The sequence below is a fragment of the Larimichthys crocea genome, chromosome VIII (genome assembly GCF_000972845.2).
Source record: "Larimichthys crocea isolate SSNF chromosome VIII, L_crocea_2.0, whole genome shotgun sequence".
Lineage (NCBI taxonomy): Eukaryota > Metazoa > Chordata > Actinopteri > Sciaenidae > Larimichthys > Larimichthys crocea.
Genome location: NC_040018.1, coordinates 4241022 through 4264257, shown reverse-complemented (window position 1 = coordinate 4264257; position 23236 = coordinate 4241022). Strand labels below are relative to the sequence as shown.

Sequence of the window (23236 nt, the reverse complement as noted above, 5' to 3'; positions counted from 1 at the left end):
CTCCACCAGGTTGAAAATAGCATACCTCTCTCCTGAAAGGGCCAAAGCGCAGTGGGTGACATGGGCACTGAATGGACAACTGCTTAAAATATTGGAGGAGATATTTTGGAAATGTCATGCACCGGGCATTATTAACATGCCCCTTGTGTTAGCTTGCTGTCACAGTAAGCAAGCAGAACACGCAGGGGAGGACATGAAGGAGGGGAGATTTATTACGGGCTTTCATCTGCAGGGTGGGGACACACTGGTCGTTCAAAAGGCTGGTCATTTCTCTCATGTATTTTAAGTCAAACGCAGGCAACAAGCAAGAGGCAACGACTGTGTCAAGAGCAGGGCAGGCGACTTGCATTCCACAGATGTCTGCTCCTTGGAACAGCGCCCTGTTAAAATTGCCATGTGCTGAACTACTTTCACTCCAATGGAAACGTTAACTGCTGAATCCCCTCCCGCCCTCCTATGATGAGAAAATAAATAAAAAAATCCTCACAGGCTCATTTTGCCAGGGATGACTCAGCTTTCACGAGGTGTGTGCTGCGAGAGCACCTTCGAGGGGTACTGTGACAACACACATGGATGCCTTGTTGTTTCATTTCACCATGTGTGCCTGTTACACAGAGGGGGGAAATGTTTTTTTTTTTTTTACAACTGAGAAATGGCTTCATTTGCATCGTTAGCAGTCCCGATGGAAACCAATTAGTAGTCTGTAGCTGTGAGCTGACCGGTCGCACATTTGATTTTCTTTCGGCGTGTTCTATCGCGAAAAATTTCTTTGGATGAATGAGTTGTTTTTCACTAAAGGTGAAGTTAAATATCCAGGTGATATTTGTGATTGTGTGCATGTTTAAAAATAAGTTTTTACCCCTCATTACCCCTCAAACTTAAAAAATATATATATTAAAGCTTTTCTGACATTCTGAATTAGGAAAGAGAATGTGTTCGGAGAGGGGTAATCCTCAACAGCCTCTGTTAGGCACACACTCTCACCAGCTGTTTTCATCAGTGTGGTGTTGTGTGCGCGCGCGTGTGTGTGTGTGTGTGTGTGTGTGTGTGGCAGTGAAAGCCTGGCAGGTGCTGCCTCCCTGTGTTTGCACGCTGTAACTGCTGCCGTTCGCAGCAATGACACTGATGCACAGTCACTCTCCACAATACAAGAGGTCAGATGAGTTTGGCCTTGCACTGAACAGCAGAATAAGTCCCATTACGGGGCCATACATCTGCCATTGTATAGGTAATAAACTCAGAGCAGCAGCAGCTGCTGTCAAGAATATGGCTCACATCCCAAATCTACATCACCGCAGTACAATGACATTAGGGGAATTGACTTTGGGTTAATACACTAATGCACCTGTAAGCTGGTGCCAATTGTGTAAGGGCCACTGGTTCCCGGGATGTGTTTTTTTTTACTTTACACAGTTTTTTTGGCAGTTTTTGGGATGACATGACCTGATAACTGTAACATGAAAGACTCCCTCTCTATTTGTGCAGTACCGCTGTTTAAAGTTGTCAGTTGGTGTTTTTACAAATCATAATCTGTCACACTGAATGCAAAAAAATGCTAATTGATACACAGTTTGTCACCTGAGAAAGCAAACAGAGCAGAAGGTGTGTTATTGATGAACGTTTATTCAACCTAAAAATTATTTCTGCATTATCACAAAGACAGAAATACAGCAGATTAATTCAGTGTTTGTCTCTGAGGCACATACGAAAAAAGATCAACGCTAAACAGTGAGAGAGTATCATTTCATACCACGTGTCTCGTTAAATACAATAATATATTCATGGTCTATAGAAAAGTAAACAAAATCTTCATTTATGAAAGAAACAATCTAAAAAGAGTGACATCAGTAGATAAGTGAATAAGGCTGGATACAGTAGGTCCTTACACAAAGTTACGCTGGACAACTTTGGCATCAGTGGAGAAATCCCTTGTATACAAAAGAAAACATGAGGCACTTTCTTATGAGCGATGTAAGTGACACTGCTTGTAGGAATCATAAACACAAACTTCATTAACATCAGACATTACACATTGGCTGAAATACTGGCGTTTTTGTGTCAAATGGCACAGGTCGGGTACATTCAGTAAAGATCAGGCGGTTGTCCGGCGGAGTGTTGGGTTGACGGGAACGGGGAACCTTTTTATTTCGCTGATTAACCGGCTTTATCGATGCTGGTGCTCCCTCACTCTCATTCAATGTCTATGTCACTCGACCAATGCCCTCTCAAACCATCGGACACAAACCAAATTACACTTCTTTGTGTCACTACACTTCTTTGTGCAGTGTAATTATGACAAAGCCAAAACACAACAACAGGCAGAGTATCAGAGTTTAGTCCATGAATCCACCAGTTTCAGTGACATTTGTGGAGATTGGACTAGTCTGAATGTCTGATTAGCCGCCAGGCGACCTTTTCTAAAAGTTAGATCCGGCTCAGCTTCTGGTTCTTGGATGGAATAACCTCGGTTTTCGCTGCAGCGCTGGATCCTGACTGAATGTACCTTTCTGTTTTTTAACAAGGCATTAACGGATAACTGTGTTCTGCTCAGCAGATCTTTGATCTTGTTGATTTAAAAACATGATTAAAAACACTGACATGTCACTATGAAGACACACCTTACAGCTCAAAAGAAAGCCCCTCAAGTGTTACAGAAAATATTCATTTACAAGATATAAAACCTAACAGCTCAAGAGTTTAAAAAGGCCGCTATCGAACGAATATGTGAAATGCATGACTGAGTACGTAGCGTGGAAACAAAATGCTCTTGCAGATGAAGGAGGCCCCAGAGGTAGGCTTGTTAAACCGTGCTGCTGGGTGTAGGCAAGCTGCTGCGACCAGGATTAACATTTTCTGCAAAGTGCCAGTTTTACTCCACCGATCTTTACACCACTCCCTGGTGCAGCACCTGGTCTACAAGCATAAATGTACATCAAGGGACTCTGAGTGGAAGAAAACTACAATGCTTTGGTCCCAGAGACTATTTAGTATCCCACACGATCTGTGTTAAAACTCCCCATCAGTCGCTCTCAGAGGTTTTTTTATTCTCACAGCGCTGTAATCTCGAAGATGTAGCTGAGACTGCAATTCGAGTGCCTAATTACTTCAAGATACCTCGTAGTGTTTTTCCACCCTTTGTTTACCAAAATGAGATCCTCAGATGTGCAATTTGATCCCTCGCCAAATTTTTCTTCCCCTATGTGCAAGGCAAAGAAAAGAACCTATGGGCTATTTGAGTATGACGCGGTGATGAAGTTACCTCCCTCACCCACACACTTTTTCTTCTTCTGCTTCTCTTAGTACGGCTCTGCCTTCAGACTTCGATATAGGCAGCATGTAAACACCATCCCTATGATCTGGAGATTGGATAGAGGGGAAGAAAAACACACTTTAGCAATCTCCACAGACGTACGTTTGTTTAATCTGTTTATGTGCTGCAAAGCGTTCTTTGCTCACCTGTACACAGGCAATCCCAACACCCACTGCTCCGATGATCTTCAGATGGTCCAAGATGAATTTCTCCAGTTTGGTGATGCAGCCGCCCTAAATGAAAAACAAAGCACGTCTTTATGTCGCATCAGCTGGCGTGGGAGTGTTACTGAAGTCTCCCTGCAAACAAATGTCATGTATACGGTTCGGATATGACAGCTCTTCTCCCTCTGCTACTCGTACGCTGCTGAAATCTCAGCGCTGACACACTCGGGAGACGTGACGGAAATACTGATCGAGCCCCACCCGCACCCTTCATCCTCTCACCTCCACCTTGTAGATGTTGGACGGGTGGTCCCTGATGCCGCAGAGCTCGGTGGGAGTCTTACAGCAGCTGTCAGGGACCATTCGGTGCTTGGCGTCTTGGGAGCGGATCCAGACGCTCTCGGCCCAGTCGGATGAGCTGTTGCTGCCACAGCACTTGAACTGAAAGAGACACGTTGAGAGTGAAACTTTAACAGTAGCAAAGAAGTAGAGAATTTAATACTGCACTCCAGCAAAGATGAGCAAAACTAGCAGCGTAATCTGTTGAAGGATAGTTTTATAGTTTGGGAAATAGACCTCTGATAGCTGTGCAGTAAATATGAAGCTACAGCGAGTGGTCATTAGCTTAACTTAGCTTTTTCCTTTGACAGCGGCAGTAAACTTATGGAGTCCCCGTTGGCTGCCTGGCAACAACTCCCAATCCTTAAATAGTCCAGCACACTACGGCAACGTGCCATTTTTACAGTTTGCTTTTGAATAAATGAGATGAGTGTAAATTAACAAGCTTAAGAGGTGCTGTGGTCGGCTGATTTTGTTACCCCTATTAGCCCTGACAGACACAAGAGTGGTGTAAAGGAACTCTTGCCAAGAAATGAGTGTATTTCCCCAAAATGTGAGAAGTCCACATACATTATTGGGAATGATAGAAAATAAAAAGTTTAGAGGAAAGAACAAAGAATAAATGTTGACATTTGACAGCCCGGGGCGTCTCGTACTGAGCATAAAAACCCCCAAAAATGAGCAGAGTGAAGCAGCTCAGATTTATCCGTTCCTTCATGTGCTGTCAACTGCTAAAAGCAAAAAAGAGACGGGAAATTAGAGCAGAGGGTGCAGATGAGTCCATCATCCTTAGCTCAAGTCAGGGAAGGGGCTCGGATCGGATTTGTTTTGACTCGCCCTCATCACCAAAATCTCTAATCTGATGGGATGATAGGTTACTAAACACTGTCCAATCAACAAGCAACGTGCGAGTCCACATGACTTCTGCTTAGGAGCTCTGGTTCACTTCTAATGTGACAGTGTTGGACGCAAACAACCGCCTAAAATGCATCCGGTGGGCTTTAACACCAGCTGTCATTTCGCAGTTTGTGAGATTACATTAACCTCCATCTTATAAACGTGGTATCCGTCCCTTTATGCAGAGACTTACCTCCTGCTGCAGCTTGTCTACAGCCCTGGTGATTTGCTCATGGGTGTTCTGCTGATACTTCTGGGTCATGGTCTCCCTCAGATTCTGCTTCAGCTCCTCGTTTAACTGTTCAGACACACAGACACAGATATAAATGCACAAGCAGCGCACTTACATAGCGACACAAAAAAAATTCTGCAGGCCAGCGTAGAGCATGACCGAGTGATAAATTAGCTGCGATTGTTGACTCTGCCACTGACGAGATTTATGGCACGCAGGCTTTAAACGCTCTCCTGACGCTACACGTCACGGACAGCGGCTCTAACAACAGAGGAGCAGATGAAACCGGGGCGAAAGGCAGAAAGGAAGTCGGTGTTTTGGGGTTTTCTTTTTTTTTTTTTTGTTCTCTAGACCAGTGGCAGAAAACGCTCGCTGGAGGAGCATGGAGGTCTGGGGGCCTCAGTTTCTATGGCAACAAGCCAGCTGGGAAACCACTGTAAATCAAAGCATGAAGGAGATATCAAGGGAATGAATGATGAAGTGAGGAAGGGAGGGCAGAGGAGGATGAGAGACGGGAGGTGAAGACAAAGAGGAGAGGAGGAAACAGGAGGGGACGTGGAGGGGGAGGTGGGGGTGGGCTGGCGTTTCATTTTACCTGTTGACAGTTTGGAAAACACTGCGGCACTAACCTGAAGATGACTCAGTGAGCGAACAGCACTGCATGTGTAGCCACATACAAAAAAGAGCAGAGGTGAGTTCACGCATGTATTCGGGTGATGTATGTCGGTATTATCCGACTGCAGAGCCACAGGTGTGAACCATGCTGTTCAAGCCCAACCTGGACCGCCTGCTCACAACACACCGACAGCAGCAGTTTACAGGCGCACATGTCAGCGTTTGTAGACAAAGGTCTGCTGGTTAGACGACAGTGTCACCAGAAGGTGAATCGTTTTTTTATAGTGTGTGATTGACTTCATCTACACTTTAAACTTGTTTAAAGACAAACATTTAGTTGGTTTTCTTGGTTACGGGCTCTCCTCGCGTTCCACTGGGTGCTGTTGCTTCAGGTCATGGAATTATTGTGTAAAAATCATTGTGGTTCATCTGGTTTGTAACCAAACTGCTTCTACACTATTGGAACCCCTCCACCATGAAGCAATGCTATTTCTGCTTTCAGCCGCACTTGTTGCTGTAGTTATAACGTTCTTTGCCTGAAGGAGGCAATCCTGACACCAAGGGGCCTCTGTGGGTGTGAAGTGAAGCCAATGCCAAAGTGCCCAAAATGCAGTTCCTCAAACAGCCACTTGAGGCTGTCTCCAGAACGAGTCAGTCTCCATAAGTCCCCATGTTTAAATGTCCAACTTCACAGCAGAAATAAACATGTTTACAGCCTGGTTTTCCATTTGTATATAACTCACCTATTCAAATTATATTAAGGCTTAGATTTATACATAATTAACAGCTGGACCACTTTGATTGACAGGTGGGTGCTATTAAAGAAGGCTTGTTTAAGCACTCAGGCGTCATTCAGCCCACCTCAGGTCCGCAGATGATCCAAGTCTTTGCCGATTTTTAAAACTAACCATGGAGGTGGAAGACGCAGGACAGTCAACATGGCGACGGCCGGAGCCACAGAGCTTCAAAATGGCTCTTCATCACAAATATGCTCAGTAATAAATATAGATAAAGTGTTTGTGTGGAACGGGTTTCCTGAGGTGTTCTCACAGTTCTCACAACTAATTACCAGAGAGAAAAATGAGGAAAAAACGAAGGGAGAGAAGACGAGAAGGCAAGAATCTTTTGAAGCGAGTGAAGGAGACCGAGCTTTGGGAAGCAGGAGAGAGCTCAGCGACTGGCTCGTGTTCAGACGAGTTGTGTATTATGAATGAGGCAGTTATAATGATATCAGAGCACCTCTAGACTGAGAAAAGTCCTGTTGCTGAGCTACAAGCCACCAGGCTTTAAGACAAGTCGGGGTGGGACTGATGCCGGTGGAGAGCAAAGTCATGTTAATATTACACAAGGTAAGAAGAAAAAAAAGAAATCTCATCTGTGGCTGCTCGCAGTGCAGTCATTATAACTCTACAGTGTTAGAGCTGAAATGTGCCAAGGGAGGCTGTCAGTTTTTACATTAACTACAGAGCACGAGATAAGAAATAATCACTTGTAAGCAGAAACATGTGCATTTAAAACACATTTTGTAGAGCTAAGCAGCTTTTTAACCATCCTTGAATATTCAATAATTACTTTGTGTATCATTTTAAGTGTGTAGTGGTTCAAAATCATACCAAAATGCTTTAAAAGCACTCTGACACAGTACACTTAGCCTTCTTATGTGTACTACTGGAGGCATTTTTCATTCCACTTGGACTAAATGTACCACGAGTAATACGGTTAGTCTGATATTTGTATTTTTAATGGGTTGTCTTATATTCTCTTTCTGCAATCTCATTCATCATGCTGGATTTTTTTGTGGTGGTTATAATTACAGCGCAGCACGCGCCACCTGGGAACCGAGACAGTCGTCTGTGTTTTATTACAACCTTTTAGACTACGTGCTCAGATTAAGAGGCTCCGGAGATGTGCCAGGAATGCGCTATTGGCGTTTTAGCAGAGTATATGATGACTGCTGCACACAGACATCGGGTTTTAACATCAGGGGATGAGTGTCAGAGTTGATAATAAACCAAATGATTTATGAAATATATGTGGATCAAAATACAAAAATGTACTTTACTAAACTGCCAACAAAACAAACTGACAGTAAAGATTGCCAAGTTGCAACTGGCAACGATTTTGAATAAATGGCAAAATAATTCCTCGACTTTTTAAAGAAACATTGTGTAACTTTTCTACCATAAAATAACAGATTTAAATGCATGGTTTTGATGCTACATTGAGGTATAATCAGATTAATTGCTCCTTGTATGGCTGTTTCTGCACTAAAGTAAACTTCTGTGAACTATAGCTGCTGCTAGCCAGTTTTAGCTCACTTTGGTAGCCAAGCTGCCTTGACCGTGAGCTCAGAACACTGGGTGAGTGTAAGTGTTTTTACCGCAGATGTGTTTTAGACCATCGGGAAAAGGAGGTTTTCAGGTCTGGGGTGGGAAGGAGTTGGGCAAGTGGGCTACGTAACTGGGCTAAGGAAGACGGAGGAAGCTACGAAGAGTGAAACAAAGAGTGACCAGGCAAGATGCTGCTGGACAAGAGTAAATCTGGGACTGACTTTGATGTTGACAAGAGCTTTGTGAACAGACGCAGAACTGGGCTTTTTGCTTTTGTCCTTAGTAATTAATATTAGCCGGCTGCTGCGTCTCGTGTTGTTGCACTTGTGGACTATCATATATCATATATATGTTCGGTTAGGTTAATTTCCATGTCACATTTTCATTATCTATTATTTACTAAAAATGGAAACCATATTTTTTAATTTCGGCGACCAAAGGCTGATGCCTGGATGTCAAGCATTCTTTAAAGTAAGTGTTGAACCCTGCACAATCCAGTTAAGACTGTATTATTACTTAAAACGAATCCTAACCTCTATGTCACATTTGAAATAACTTCTTTTGTCATTTCAAAAATATATATAAAGTCCTCCCATATCTGTCAGCTGCCAGCTCCTCCGTCATTCCTCACAACCTAACAACATACAAATCCTGGGGTGCATTGTAAAATATTTTTGAAAGAACTTTTTTTTTTTTACTTTTTAAAAGTATGTGAATTTGGCCAAGAGGGGGATTACCTGCTGGTAGTAGATATAAGCCAGGACGCCAGCCAGGATCTCCAACAGGAAGATGCACAGCAGCAGGACAAAGTACTGGAGAGGAAAGAGAAGAAAATACAGTTAGTGGATGGTAATTTCATGAAGCGACAGGTGGCTTTAAAATTGGATGTGGGAGCGTTTAAAGTCACACGTGGAGCGCTGCTAGAAAGGTTGTTTAAGCCGAATAGAAACATGTAGCGGCTAAGATGTGGTCACAGTCTATTGAGCTATTAATTAGAAACAAAAACCTGCTCTAACTAATCTTTGGGGCAGTTGAAGGCAGCAGAAACAAGTCATGGACATTAACAGATCACCTCCTTTTAGGCTGATAATGGCAAACTAGTTTATTAATAGCTACTTATTTACACTTTCTGCATTTATGAAGAAACGTATCATCACTTGGAGTCATGTTTGTTTCCACCTGATGTTCTTTCGCCTCGTGCAACTAAATACAACTGCACTACAAGTACAGCCTAAAAAAGCTTCACGTAGAACGGTTTTATTGGAGGGCTGAAGTTCTGGATTGCATTTCATTGTACAGGTGTAACTAATAAACTGGTAATAGTAGTGCATATTGAATGTACGACTGTGCCAGCTCATAAAACGAAGCCTCACAACAGATGACAAAACTTAAAGTTCAGCAAATTGAGCTTTCTCGTTTCTCTTTGGCTCAAAGTTGGTTTATTAAAGCTCGAAGCTGCCAAACTTTGAGTCACTGCACAGTGGCCTTTAAGTGAGGTTTGTTGTTCCAAGTTTATCGTCGGTATCTGATTCGTGATGAGGCCCATGGGAGTCAGAGGGAAGGTCTGCTTTTCATGCCAAGTTTCTTCAGAAATTAAAGACAAGACGAGATACTATCAGACCAAATCCTTGACCCAAATTCCTCTGGCCTGCTGCTATCAGAAAGAGAAAATCGGGCCTGGTTGATGGCCTGGGCATGATTAGATCTCTGAGGGGCTCTGAGCCTGAATGCTAAGCGGATGCATTTTGATGTTGTGTTGATGGTTTGAAGAGTACGGCAACAGATACAGACACACCCAAACATTAGAACGCCAGATTCAAAGAATCAAACCTAAACAGGTGTGTGAAGAGCACATCCTTCATGTTAAGATTTGGTGTATTTCAAAATCTCACACTCCTCCCACTAGTAATAATTTTGATACTTCAATACTTTAAATGCCAAGCAACTGATTAGACAGTAATTAAATACATATTACCTTCACACATACCTTCACATATTACAGTTCTGTCATATACCTCACATTTGAAATGCAGAATATAGTTAGACTTAGGCGTCTAGGCTACAAACTCATCTCTCCACTCAGATAAAGATATTCAGGAGCCATGGGCAAATATTGTAAACCTTCCCAGAGCCTGCAGGTGGATGTTGGGGCGCGGTGAAAATGATACTGATGCAGGGTAGCAGGGGCACAGACAGAGTAAAAGGGAATGATGTCAAATTTCTGCAGCTTGAATAGACCACCAAATTGGGAGGATGTGTTTGGTGTGAGGCAGTGCTGCTAGATTTGCCTGCCTTAACCAACTCGCAGGCGTTGTTCCATCTCTGCCCCAAATAGTAACTGTTCCATACATAATAGTGATCCTGAAGCGTTACTCTGGGACTCAGTGACTTATTGTTTTGCATGTGTACTTATATGGCAGCGTGCAGGGTGTGAGGTCAGGACTCTATAAAAACATAGCGACCAGGTTACATCTCTCTCCTCTGCTCTCCGTCTCTATAAAGGGCTGCAGGTCTGTCTTGGTCTGGGCTGAGCTAAACACATGCAGGCACAGTGAGGAGGATGAAGCGTGGCCTGGGCTGTTTTGAGGATGTGTTGCTGTGTTTATTTGTAATGTAGCGGCCGTGAAAGAGTCTAACTTTGAATTGTGTTTTCATGAACAGCAACCGACACGTTCTACTCGTTCTGCTTGGAGAAGAGCTTGGGCAACTGGACTTAAAAACTGCAGTATCTGTCAGGCAGCAAATGGTGGATGAGTGCCTGTAGTACTATATAATAAAAAAACAAAAACCCACACTTTCAAAATGACTGAAATAAATATCCATTTCTAATAATTTCACCCATGCAGAGCAGGATTTGATCTCCCAGTGAGGTAGCTACAGGTGAGGCTGAAAACATGAAGTGAAAGGAGGGCCTGTCTTTGTTTTCTCTCTCTCTCTCTCACACACCCAGACAAACACACACTTCTCAGACAGATGTGATGTGTACAGAGTGTGACAGAGGACCTGTTGTTGGCTGTAAAGACTGGGGCGACTAAATTACTGACTCTAGAGGACTCCTCATGATCTCAGGCGCTTGCGCGTACACACACACACTCTATCTCTCTCTCTCTCTGACAGACACACTCATTTTATGTCTGAGCTGCCATTCTTCTCCCAGGCGACTTAAGGGCACAGTGTAATGACTGCCAAAATGACTCTCGTATGTACAAACCTGCAAACCTGCAGTGGCTTCCTGGCTGAAATATCGCACGGTAAACTCGCCGAGGTTGTTCAAAAATATCCGAACAGTTCCTTTGGCCTTTTGTGTCTCTCTTTCACAGCAGCTGTTTTTCTCCAGAGGTTTTCTAACCTCTTTCCTCCTTCACCTTCATGCACTTTCACCAGCATCCAGTGTACATAAAAAAAGGAACGACGCATAACTGCAGAGAGGATACACACATTTGTATGCAGCTCTGTGTAGCACTGTTTCTATTTCAGACTTCATTAGAAGTGTACTGCTGCCTTTACAATTACTGGGTGAGTGGTTTAGAGTCACACTGAAGGTGACTTTAATCAGACAGATAACGCTTGAGCACGTGGTGGACTCAACCAGTGACCTTTTAGCTCTATGGTGGACTCTGACCTTCTACGGCTCATCATGTAGAGCTTTTAACCATCTTTAACTCAACGCAGACTTTAATAAACTGTGTCCGACAGATGGTGGTTATTAAACTGACTCCAGCCTTGTGTCTGACTGGCAGTAAAGCACGTTTTTCTGAGTGTAAAAGTGTAAAAACAAAAAGCGTCGCTGCAGCATGCTACTCTGTGTCACAGCGATCGTTCACCTGAGGAGCTGATTCATGACTCACTTCTCTATCAAAGACACAAGGGCTTAAATAATAATTCAAGCAGTGGTTCTGCCAGTTAGTGTTGTAGTACTCAAGATCGGTCTTGATTTTGAGAGCAGGCTCAAGACCACTAATTAAAAGGCTTCTTCTCAGAATCGACCACATTTTTACTCAGTCTCAGAAAAACAGAACTCTAGATTTTAGTTCAAGACCGGTGAAGACCACAACTGCAGGGATATCACTGAATTACCATTAACTGTGTAAGAGTGTCTGAAAGAAAAGCACAGCAGTTTGTAAATACTGCAACATCTTGGTCTTTACTTGGTCTCAGCTTAGTTGGTCTTGACTACATGACTGCTGCTAGCAGGTTTCTACTGACATTACCAGATGTGCTTTTTTCTTCATTACATTATTATTATTAATAATAATAATAATGATATTCATGTGAATTGGCCTATAATATATTGTATACCACTGCTTATGTCAGCCTGCTGGCAGTCAATACGAGTAGGTGTGATATGAGTGCACATGATTGCACCAATTGCAGCAAATGTAGGATGATAACAATAAATAGAAGATATAAATAATGATGATTAGTCTGATTTATTAGAGAATAAATGCAAGGAATGTCAGCTATTGTTTTCTGGACGATTTGTAATTCCTAAATAAAAAGATTTTGGATGAAGACGAAAGAGTTTTAACAAGTTAAAAATGTTAATACTTCTAAGATGTACCGGGAAGATGTCGTCCTATGAATTTGCTTCATTTGATGTGTGACATAAAGTCAGCAGTACACACACACACACACACACACACACACACACACACACACACACACACACACACACAGAGAACTCCCATTATGTTCTCCATCTTTGGCAATCTCTTCCGATCCTCCCTCCCGACAAGTTCATTCCTTCTCTGTGATTCATGGCTGTGATCTCAACTCGATAAAAAAAACCTGCCACTTTGCAGCCGACCATTTATTTTTCTCCACATGGTTATTTAAGCACCAAAACAAAAACATATGCAACCTGGTTATACTTATGTTACTCAACGAGATATGGAAATGCATTTAAATGGGCAGGAATGAGTTCTGATGTCATTTTTTCAAAGATCTTTCTGCCCTTGTTAAAGCCTAAAAATCTGTCTGCCGAGCGGCTGAATAAATGCTCGCCGCACATGAGCGATGATCATAACTTAGTCATGAAAGACTCATCAGGCTGCAGAACGGGCAGGCGGCGAGCTGCAAAGCCAGACAGAAACTGAACAATGAAGAGGAGATCTTTTTAACCTTTGTCTCTGCTTACAGCTTTGCCGGTCTGTCTCATATAAATACAATGCAACAGAAAGAAAGTGAAGCAACAAATATGGCTAGATAAAAGAAAAATAGATGCTGAGAAAGACAAGACAGAGAGGGAGGAAGTGGAATGAGTGCTCCGGCTGAGCATTTTCCTCTTATGTGGTAGTAAGTGCTCCGCTGTGTCTTTGATCATTTGTATAAACCCCATTTATGTTGACAACTATGTTATTTTTGGCCATTTTTTAAAGACGTTTTGGGGCTTTTAACCTTAAAGGTAGGGCAAGAGAGAATAGGGCAAGAGAGAAGGGGAATCAAACCATGGACCGCTGCAGCAAGGAGTCTTTCGTACATGTGGTGCACGCTCCAGCAGATCGCCCGATTGTGCATTTTTTTGCCTTAATTTGACAGGAAAGCAGGCCAGGAGGGAGAACGACATGCAGCAAAGGACCACAGGCTGGTGTCAAACCGGGGTTGCTGAAGCAAGGACTCAGCCTTAAACCACCAGGGCGCCCCAGTGCTTTCCTCATTTTTTGAATTAACTGTAAACTTGGAACGGGAAAATGTGATGAACATCTTCTCAAAGATGTTTTGACGTTTGGGTGGCACGGTCTTCTATGTGCCCTGTGAAGAACTGGCGACTTGTCCAGGGTGTAACCCGCCTCTCGCCCTAAGTCAGCTGGGATTGGCTGCAACTACGACCCTGATGGGGATAAGCGGTTACAGAAAATGTTTTGATGTTTCTTGAATGATTAATGATTTAAGCAGCTGTACTCTAGAAGTTAGAACCATAATAAATCTAATCTTTATTGCCAATAAGAGAGACAGAGAGGAATATAAAGAGACTAAATGAAAGACAGAAAGTCGGATATGTAAAGTGAGAAGTGCAGAGAAAAGCAAAGAGGAGACTGAGACACAGTCAGACTTCTAATATGTCCGGTCAAACTGCATGAAGTCAGTTTCTCCGCAGGTGGAGCCAGCCTCTGTTAGGACTGCTTTCCATTTGGCTCCGTCATTTGGAAGGGGAAAGTTCTTCCCTCCCCTCCCTGAATCATTACACTGTGCTGTCGCTTTTTCTCCTACAAAACAATAAAGCTGTGTGTTTGCAGACGCACACCACGCCCTTCATCCCGTGGGAGAGTTTTCCTCGTTCTTCCTTTGTCTCACTGACCTCTCTTACACTTTGTATGGTGCCGACAGTCCTGCAGAAAGCCTGACATGGCCTTCTCTTTAATCAGCTGCAGCGAGTTTATTAAGTCTTTGTGCTGCAGAGCGTTCCCGGAGATGCTGCGGCTGCATCAGCTTTTTTTTTTTTTTGTGGTCCGAAAGTTGTGACCTTTAGGTTACGGGGGACAGTGTCGGCAATCACCGCAGCCCTTGTGTACTCGCAGCAGGTGGAGGCACTCAACACATACAGAAAAACAATTACTTTACCTCTCCTCCTACCAACACCGCCATCCCGGACCTTATGTTCGCCCTCTTTAACAATCTCTATAGCACCTCTCCTTGTCGACAAGTTCATTTCTTCCCCGTGATTCATCGACCTAATCTCAACTCTTCGGGATGCACCGAGTGCTTGAAAATTACACAACAGGCGGGAGGGGGAGGTGGAGCACACATCTCGATTTACACATAAGTCCTGAGTTATAAATCAAATAATCTGGACATGGTGGGAGTCTTCATTTATCGAGCACAATTCTACAGACTTTTCAATTATGTTTTAAAGCCACACAGAAGCACAGTGGCTGTCCTGGGAATCTGCAGCTCAATATTCAATCTGGACAAAAATTATTTGTATCCTGCACAAAATACAAAGACGTTTATATTTTTGTGTTTCAAGATTCACACTCGTTCAAGTGGGATGTCTAGTTTAAGTCAAATACAACTAGTTTTTGCTGTTTTACTCTTGAAAGGAATTACAGAAATATTCATATGAATAATAAACCAGAAACTCCTCTTGCCCGTTACTGAATATTTCAATATTTTCGGACTACTGTAAACTGCTTGTATTGAATATGTGTACGTGTGGTGCACCTGTGCTACAAATATGACATTTGTCACAATGAAATGAGCACTGACGTATGAGGCAGCGTTGTAGTCAAGACCAACTAAACGGAGACCAAGCCATGACCCAGACCAGAGTGCAAGACCAAGACCAAGACCAGACAGTATAGAGCAGTCTCCTCCAAGAAAATTGACAAATAAATCAGGCCATCAAGTGACATCCCCACAATTGTGGCCTTAACCGGTCCTTGTCTGAGACTGAGATGAGGCCAAGGCTTTTAAAAAGTGGTCTTGATCTCCGCCTCTCAGAGCACAACAACACTAAGTCAAATTGAACTGACCAAAAATACACACAATTGTTTGTGTCACTATTTATGTGAAAAGTTGAAAAACTAATTAAATACATGAGCCTAACTTTGTTCTAGATGCCATCATCCTCTTGCTACTTAATGAGTGCTAGTTATAAATACACCTGGTGGGAACTGGCTATGTTTTGGCATCTGCTTTATCTCTTTGAAAATGTCTGGCTGTGCCAAATTCTTGTAGACTTGTCTCTGGTGAGAAGAAAGATGACGCATGTTCCTGCAAAATTTGTACGACACAAACGCCCACAGCGGTGTGCACGCATAAATTACAAATTAACCGTGGTCAAATGTGTAGACGAGGGCCCGAGCTGTGTGTTTTTTTAGCATGAGTGTGTGAACAGTACAGTGCTTCTGTGTGTTTGTATTTTGAGCTGGTGTTGGCGCCATGCAGGTGTCGCTGTTGGCAGAACCCCAGTGCTGTGTACAGAGTGTGACAAATCAAATATGGGCATACACGCTCCTACTGTATCCAGTTTTGTTTGACCCTGAACATCGCGGCTGACATCACGGCCTTGGTGCACGTTACTGTGGCACCACTATCACTTCTTAAAGCTTATTCTCGAGTGGAAAAGCAAAATCCAGAACGACCTCAGTGATCTGCTGGAGAACGATCCTGTTGCTCTTCACAGATATTACTATGTTCACAGAATCAGTCTGAGTACGTCATTTACTTCTTCACTGGATGTTAATTTGTGAGACTTCTGTGGCTTCACATCTGCTTAGTATCACCACATAAAAAAAAAAATGTTTTGTTTCTTCCAACAATGTGCTAGTTAGCCATCTGTATTAAAAACAGGACAGAAACTTTTTGTGCGAAAAAGAAGAAATAAAAACGCCTGCGTGATACAGAATCAGTGTTCGCCTTTGTTTTGTACATTTGTGTTGGCCTGTGGTGACCGGCAGGGATTAAGTTTGAGACAAGCACAATCCCTTCAAAGAATTCAGGGAGGCTCTTTGACCTTCGGACTTTAAAAAGTTTGTTTGGTATTTGGAGTATTTGTCTTATTTATACAATGTTTTATCATGTTACATTCTCACCAAGGCAAGTTACTAATCCTGTAATGGCAACATAATTCACTCAACATAGTCAAACATTAAACACTGCTGTGAATTTCTCCTGATTAAAAGTGTGCATGACTTTGGTTGATATATCTTTATAGCTTTGATAGTTTTTCTTCAGAATTAGAAGTGAAATGAGGTGAATTTAAGATATTGGAGAAGACATACATGAAGAAGACATTTAATTATAATTAAATTATAATTAATACAAGAGTGACTGTCGCAATATAAATGGCTAATATAAACTCCTGACATATTAGTGTTTAGAGGGAAAATGGAGAATGATTGCTGAAGATATGGTTGCACAAACATACTTTGCTTTATGAAGACTGTTTTTAGAGGGATAATAAAACTTATAATGTATCTATTTTTTATTTATTCTAGTTTATCTCCTCATCTTTTTCTAACTTTATTTTACATACATACTGACACATTTGTGCATTTTTAGTCTCCGTTACATGCACTATTTATTGTTTAAATTATTACACAATTTGGTTTGATTTTGTTCATCTTGACAGATTCATTTCTGTCTCAGACATATTTTCACATGCGCGCCGTGTGCAGCTCCTGTTATCTCTCTACCCTGACGTGATCTCTTACCACTCGCAGTAGCCTCCTCTGCTCCTTGAAGGTGGCACAGCAGCCCAGCACGCCTGTTACCATGACGATGGCTCCAGCCAGGACCAGTATGTAGGCGGAGGCAGCGTAGGTCTTGGAGGAGAGGAGGCTGATGTAGTCGCTCTTCTCGACCAAGGTCCAAACGCCCACCGCCATTACGACACCCCCTGCCAACTGGGAGGAGAGCACATGTCAGTGAGACTCTGGTCACTGAAGCAGCAATGCCGAACAACACAGAGGAGACAAAAAAAAAACAGAGTGACACAGGTTTGAAATATTTATCAGCCAAGTTGGCTTCAAGGTGACGAAGGAGAAGACTTTTAATGGTTACTGTGAGCTGATAAAACGACCCACTGCTGCCATTAAAGATCATCTAATCTTCAATCAGTTTATACAAGATAATTGTGAATGACTCGACTGCTGAGGTCAGTGATACAGAGCTGTCACTGCGTCTGTGACCGCCATAATAAAAATATAAACTCAATTAATCAATTAGTCAAAACAGAAAAATTATGAATTGTTTCAATTGTTTTTCAATGAATTGAATTGAATGTCGTTGTCGAGATGGCAGCATACACCTGTATAAGGGCATTCAAGAACCGGAGACTACTTTGTAGAGAACCATTAGGGATTTTTATTTAATGCGGGCTCGCTGAGCAGCAGGGTAATGTGCCCTTTGGGATAAGTGAAGAGCAGGGGCACCACTGTGTTCCGCATCATCTGAAAGGGTTTCTGGGAGGGTGTTAACAGTAACTGAGTTGTGAGATGACCACAACCTGTATGAGGAGTTGGGTAGCACGTTGAGTCTTTTCTTATGTTGTAAAGTACCAAGCAGCATGCATTTCTTGCTACCCTAGTCGGGGGAAAACATAGGGAGTCAATTTTGATGTTGATGTCACGGTGTGTAGCAGGTTTATAAATGACAGCAAATTTAATATCTCTGGGGTTTGGACTGTTGGTCGGAAAATAACAAGCAAATTAAAGACACCATCGTTACAGACTAAACAGTTATTCAAGTAAAAAAAGTTCCAGAATCATCGACAGTTCAAATAATTATTAGTTGCAGCCCTAAATCCTGCTCTTTTTCTCCCACAATTGTTGGTTGTGTAATGAGCATTTTTTAAATGTTTTGACTCTAACCAAACAGAGCAATCATGTGGATTAAAGTCAGAGGAGTCACAAGGCATAAATCCTTAAGCCCACGGGAGAGACTAAGCTTAATCACAAGCATAAAAGTCAGTGCCTCGTACCGGCGTATAACGTAGTCCGACGCCCTCAGCATTATCTAAGCCAACAGTTAAAAAGGATACGAGGAAAATTAAGAGATCACAATGACGAGTCAGCAGATGGTGCGGCACTGCAACAGAAACCTGTCATCGTGCCAAAACCATCAATCGAACGGGCTGCCTAATTTAGATTTAATTCATAATGGAAGACGATGGCCAGGGAAGCGAGACACTGAGTCAGACTGTACCACACCCAGAGACGGTGTGCTTGGAAAACACACAGGACAATAGTGTTGAGCTCAACACTATAAGAGTTCAACAGTGGAAACAGTTCAATCTATGTTGAAAAGTAACCACAGTGCTCTGCTTATTACTAATTAACACTAACCAGAGGGGAGATTAGCTGCTGTTGCAACACAATTATAGCATCTTTCAGGTCAGAACAGTGTACACAAGCCCACTAACTCAGTGTTTTTGTATACTACTACTACTACTACTACTACTACTACTACTACTACTACTATGTAATAACTACACATGACCCCTGTCACCAGCTGCAAGTGATAAATGAACAGTTCAATCAAAAACATGTGTTTCCTATTAAGATGTCTTCAATTTATTACTTACAGATTGATTCGTCAGAGATGTTTCATAATAAAAAGTCATAATAAAATAGTTTTTTGTTTTTTTTATTTATTGCATAAAGCATCTCACGACTCTCCAAACATTGCATCCCACAGACAGACCCCCGGCCCTGAGAACTACAGCGTCGAGAGTCAGACTGGGGTTCAGTCTTTGCAGTAATCACTCCATGTGGTGAACATGTTGCCTGCTGTGGCTTTATCTGCTGTTAAAACTCAATGAACCACAGGAATTCAATATTTTCTAATTGAAAGCTGAACAAGGGGGAAATTCAAACTTTGGTGACCTCCAGTGGCAGCGAGCGGTATGAAGTGGAACATTTTAAAAAGTCTGAAAGGATCCCACGGGGATGTTATGTCACTGCATTTGTCCACTTACGAGGCCAACAGGTGAATTTATCTTGCTTAGCAGGCAACACTGTTACTGGTGACTGGATTTTGCTCTAAAATAATAAAATCATGTCAGAGAAACAAAAACAAATGGCGAGTAATCATAGCTAATATAACCTGAACTAAATAAAGAGTCTGTTAGCTGGATGACACTTTCTTTCATGATCAAACATATTTCCTGTTTCTGCATTTGAGTCTGATCTTTAATGCAGTGTAATAATATTAATTATTAAAAGACATCACTGCCATGGTGAATGCTTTGTTTAAAAAGGCCACGCTTGGCTCTGTTCATTCCAAATTACAGCCTTGGCCTTCATGATTACAGGGTTTGTTTATGTTCACAAACACAGCACTGTGTCGCTGTTAGACCATGATATTTCTGAAAATCGAACTTTTGTGCATTTTGAAACAAATACTGTCCTAAAAAAATGTTTCATTAATGTCAAAATTGTGAATAATTTCAACCTAAAACCTGAAAAGGACGAATGTGTAAAACCCAAACTGACTTTTAGTCCCTTTAAATCAACACGGCCAAACCAATACATCACCGGGTTGATTAATATTTCAGAGGGCTCCCTGCTTCTTCACCTGGCAGAGCATGCACCCCATGTACTGTACAAAGGCTCGGGCCTTGCCACAGTGGCATCATTTGCTGCATTATGCCCCCCCCCTCTTTGTTGCTCTACCTCCCTGTCACTATCAAAATAAATCTCAAAAAATGATGAGGGCAAAAAAAACATCCCTTGTGAAGTCTATGAGGGCCCCAAAAAAGACTGACATACTTTGTACTTTCACTAGCTTGTAATGCATGTTGTTACACCGAAGTATTTGAAAAGATATGAAGTCATATTTAGTCAAAAAGATTTGATTTGGTTCTGAAACATCCATATGGTTGTAACTCTGGCATCTGGCACCAAAAAGACTCGGCGCTGTTTGTCTGCTAGTTTCAGAGAGATCTGATTCTTTGGCACACAGATGATCATCACATATGGGCAGAGTGCTGCGAGTGCGATTTCACACTGAGAGCGAGTGAGGATGAGACACACACCTTTCCTTTGCTGACACCGAGGCAGCTGCACTGATGTTTGACTCTTATTTTACACTCCGCACATTCACATTATGAAATTATTTGTTAATTTTCCACCCTGGAACGCCACGTTCCCGACACTGGAAAGTTTTGGGGCCTTTGAATGCATCCTCTGTGTTCTCTGTGATGGTATGCGACTTGGCTCTGATTCTGTGAACTGGAATAGCAGCCAGCCTGAATAAAAAAAGGCTTTGTGAAGGATTCATCAGATAATCTTTCCTATTTATGGCATGTAAAAAGCTAATTATTCATATTAATATGAAAACAGGCTGTGCATATGTGTGTTCACTGTATTTTAAAGCTCAAACTTGGACTATCATCTTCTTACCTTTATCTGGGATTGGGCTGGATTTTTTTAAATGAATTAAATGATCAGTGTGGCTGACTTCATTGAAGGTTCATTGTAAGGTAACAAAAAACAGAACAATTCTTATTTTCGGGTGATTCAACATTAATAAAACCATGGTTACACATATTATATCAAATGTCTGCCATATTCTGTCCCCTGAATCTGACACACTTTGAACCTGCAGTAAAACTACATATCTGAGTCAGTCTGTGTGGACAGTCTACATTCATAAAATTTGGTAGGTTAGGTCATTTTGAAATCGTGTGAATGGAAATGTAAAAAGTGCCTGAGTGGGTCATAACAGCAAACCAATCATATGAGAGTCCCGTTGTTTTACAACTAATTAGATTGATTGAAAAAGGTCCCGTTCTTTCCAGCACGCATCCTGATGGCAGATGTACAGTTTAACGTTTTGGCACATCACTTCAGTTCAGGGGTGCCAAAAAAACAAAAAAAAACACAGCCCGATGTCACACTGTGGTCAGACTGGTCAAAGCTCCACAGTCAGCCTGAAATGTCACTGAAACTGAGACTATCCAGGTTGGATTCTTGAACAAAACTCTGATACTCTACCCTGTTGTGTTCTGACTTTGTTTATTTCATGTGCCCAGCTTCCAAATCTGAGTCTGGCTCACATTTTAGGCTGCAAAATTGTGTCACTACAGCAAGTACAGAAGGTCAAAGTTGAACCAGGTCTGAAAAGTGCGATGCACACTTACAGCACAGAGTTTGGTCGATCATTTGACCCTAACAGACAAAAGATTCAAGGTTGTATGAAAGCTCACTTTAGACATGCCTGCATGTTGGGAAAGCTCTGCACAAAGCATGCATGTGCTTGAGAAGCAAGCGCTTGGCAATTAAACCCTCTGTGCAGGCTCGACAATGCCAGAATGGAAACTTACCCAAAAGAGAAAGTTGAAGGTGAACAGGACGTATTTCAGGCAGATGGTTCCACATGTCTCCTTTTTCTCCTCGTAGCCCCCCATGCTGCAAAAGACGGCAGATTTCAGGTCAGATCTGACAACGTTACACAGCAGGAGTCATTTTAAAGTTCCCACGACACAGTCGGCACACTCAGCTTGTGATCAGGAGCTTTCTCACGAGGAAATGTGTTGGTGAAGATAAAGGTGACTCTTGCGGTGACTTGTACAATGTTTGTTCAGCTTATAAAAACTCTGTTCTGATAGCAGGAGTCATATTAGTGCCAATACTTAACCCACGTATTGATGCCAATGCTGAACCCATACTTTTTTGACAGCAAAAATGTGCTAAATCAACTCAATAACAGTCCAAAACACAAATATATGTAATTTACTTTCATATGTTACAAAGAAAACAAAAAAACGTCACACGTGAGCGGTCAAAACCAGACAATATTTGGCATTTTTACTTTTTACTAAAAATAGCTAAAATAATTAATAAACAACCAAAAATGCTGCAGCTCTACGCTGAATGATACCCTCAATGATTCGATAGCCATTTAAAACAACACAAACAAGCTAAATAAGTGCAATGCAGCCCAGTAGCTGGCACAGAGAAGAGAGCCTTTTTTTTCCTTATATTTTGAGGTGCTTTTAACAAATGAGATGTTACAGTGCTAATGCAGAAACGTGGGGGAGTGAGCATCAGATCAGCAGCGTAGGCAGAGTCAGCGAGTTGAGTTATTACATGTGTATGCAGAGAGACCCATGACTAAGCACTGAGTAGGAGCGGAGAGGTAGCCAAAGGCTAGAAATTATAACCGCCCCGCTTAGCTCCGGTGCCTGGCGGCAACACCCAACGCTGCGAGGAGTTTAAAAGAAAGATCTTTTATTAGTTAAAAGTTAAAAACGATTAGTTGCACTTACATTAAATGGTTAAAAGTGAAGCTTATCCCGACAATCTTAATGTTCAAACCGCAACAATCCCAAACACGACTCTTTGAGTTGGAAGCTTGTAAGATTTACAGATCACATCAGGGAACAACACTTGCTGCCTTCATGTCGTCTTTGTTCCCAAACTCTCACATCCTCTTTTTACCTCACTTGCCAGTCAAGCCCAGACTCGCCCTCCTCTGCTTGCCTCTGCTCCTGCTGCTCCTCCACCCCTCCACGTTACACTACTGTCAACTCAGATATGAGTGCCACATGAATGAATGAGTGTGTGTGTCTGTTGACCATCTGCTATGGTGGGGGCCCTTTTAGCGTGATTGTGTTAATTAAATTCAAACAAGACTTAATTGACAACTCCTCATTTTACTTTAGGAAACAGCTGAGTCAAGACAGGAAGCGTCCCTTTCCAAGCATTCTTTTAAACACACAACAGGAGAAGCGTCGCTTTGGAAACGAGGGTTTAACTTAACGGAGAGCAACAATTATTAGCTTTGGTTTTTATACGGTACGTGACATCTTTACTCAAGGGCACATTAAACGAGACGGTAAATAAAGCTGAGAGGTTCCACCTGTTTGACACTCTCACCACAAATCCCATTTAGTAAGCTAATG

General features: G+C 42.2%; 1 protein-coding gene across 2 annotated transcripts in view; it reads right to left on the bottom strand.

Moving 5' to 3' along the window:
* Window positions 1–1603: 1603 nt before the first annotated feature.
* Window positions 1604–23236, bottom strand: part of LOC104922780 (CD151 antigen) — a 25048-nt gene continuing 3415 nt past the window's right edge. For both annotated transcript variants that reach the window (XM_010735707.3, XM_010735705.3), the window contains exons 2-8: window positions 21656–21740; window positions 17043–17234; window positions 8625–8699; window positions 4904–5008; window positions 3757–3915; window positions 3457–3543; window positions 1604–3356 (exon numbers count right to left, since the gene is read on the bottom strand). In XM_010735707.3, the coding sequence (XP_010734009.1) occupies window positions 3297–3356; window positions 3457–3543; window positions 3757–3915; window positions 4904–5008; window positions 8625–8699; window positions 17043–17234; window positions 21656–21739 (762 nt within the window). In that variant the 5' untranslated portion in view covers window position 21740 and the 3' untranslated portion in view covers window positions 1604–3296. The remainder of the gene's footprint in view (window positions 3357–3456; window positions 3544–3756; window positions 3916–4903; window positions 5009–8624; window positions 8700–17042; window positions 17235–21655; window positions 21741–23236) is intronic.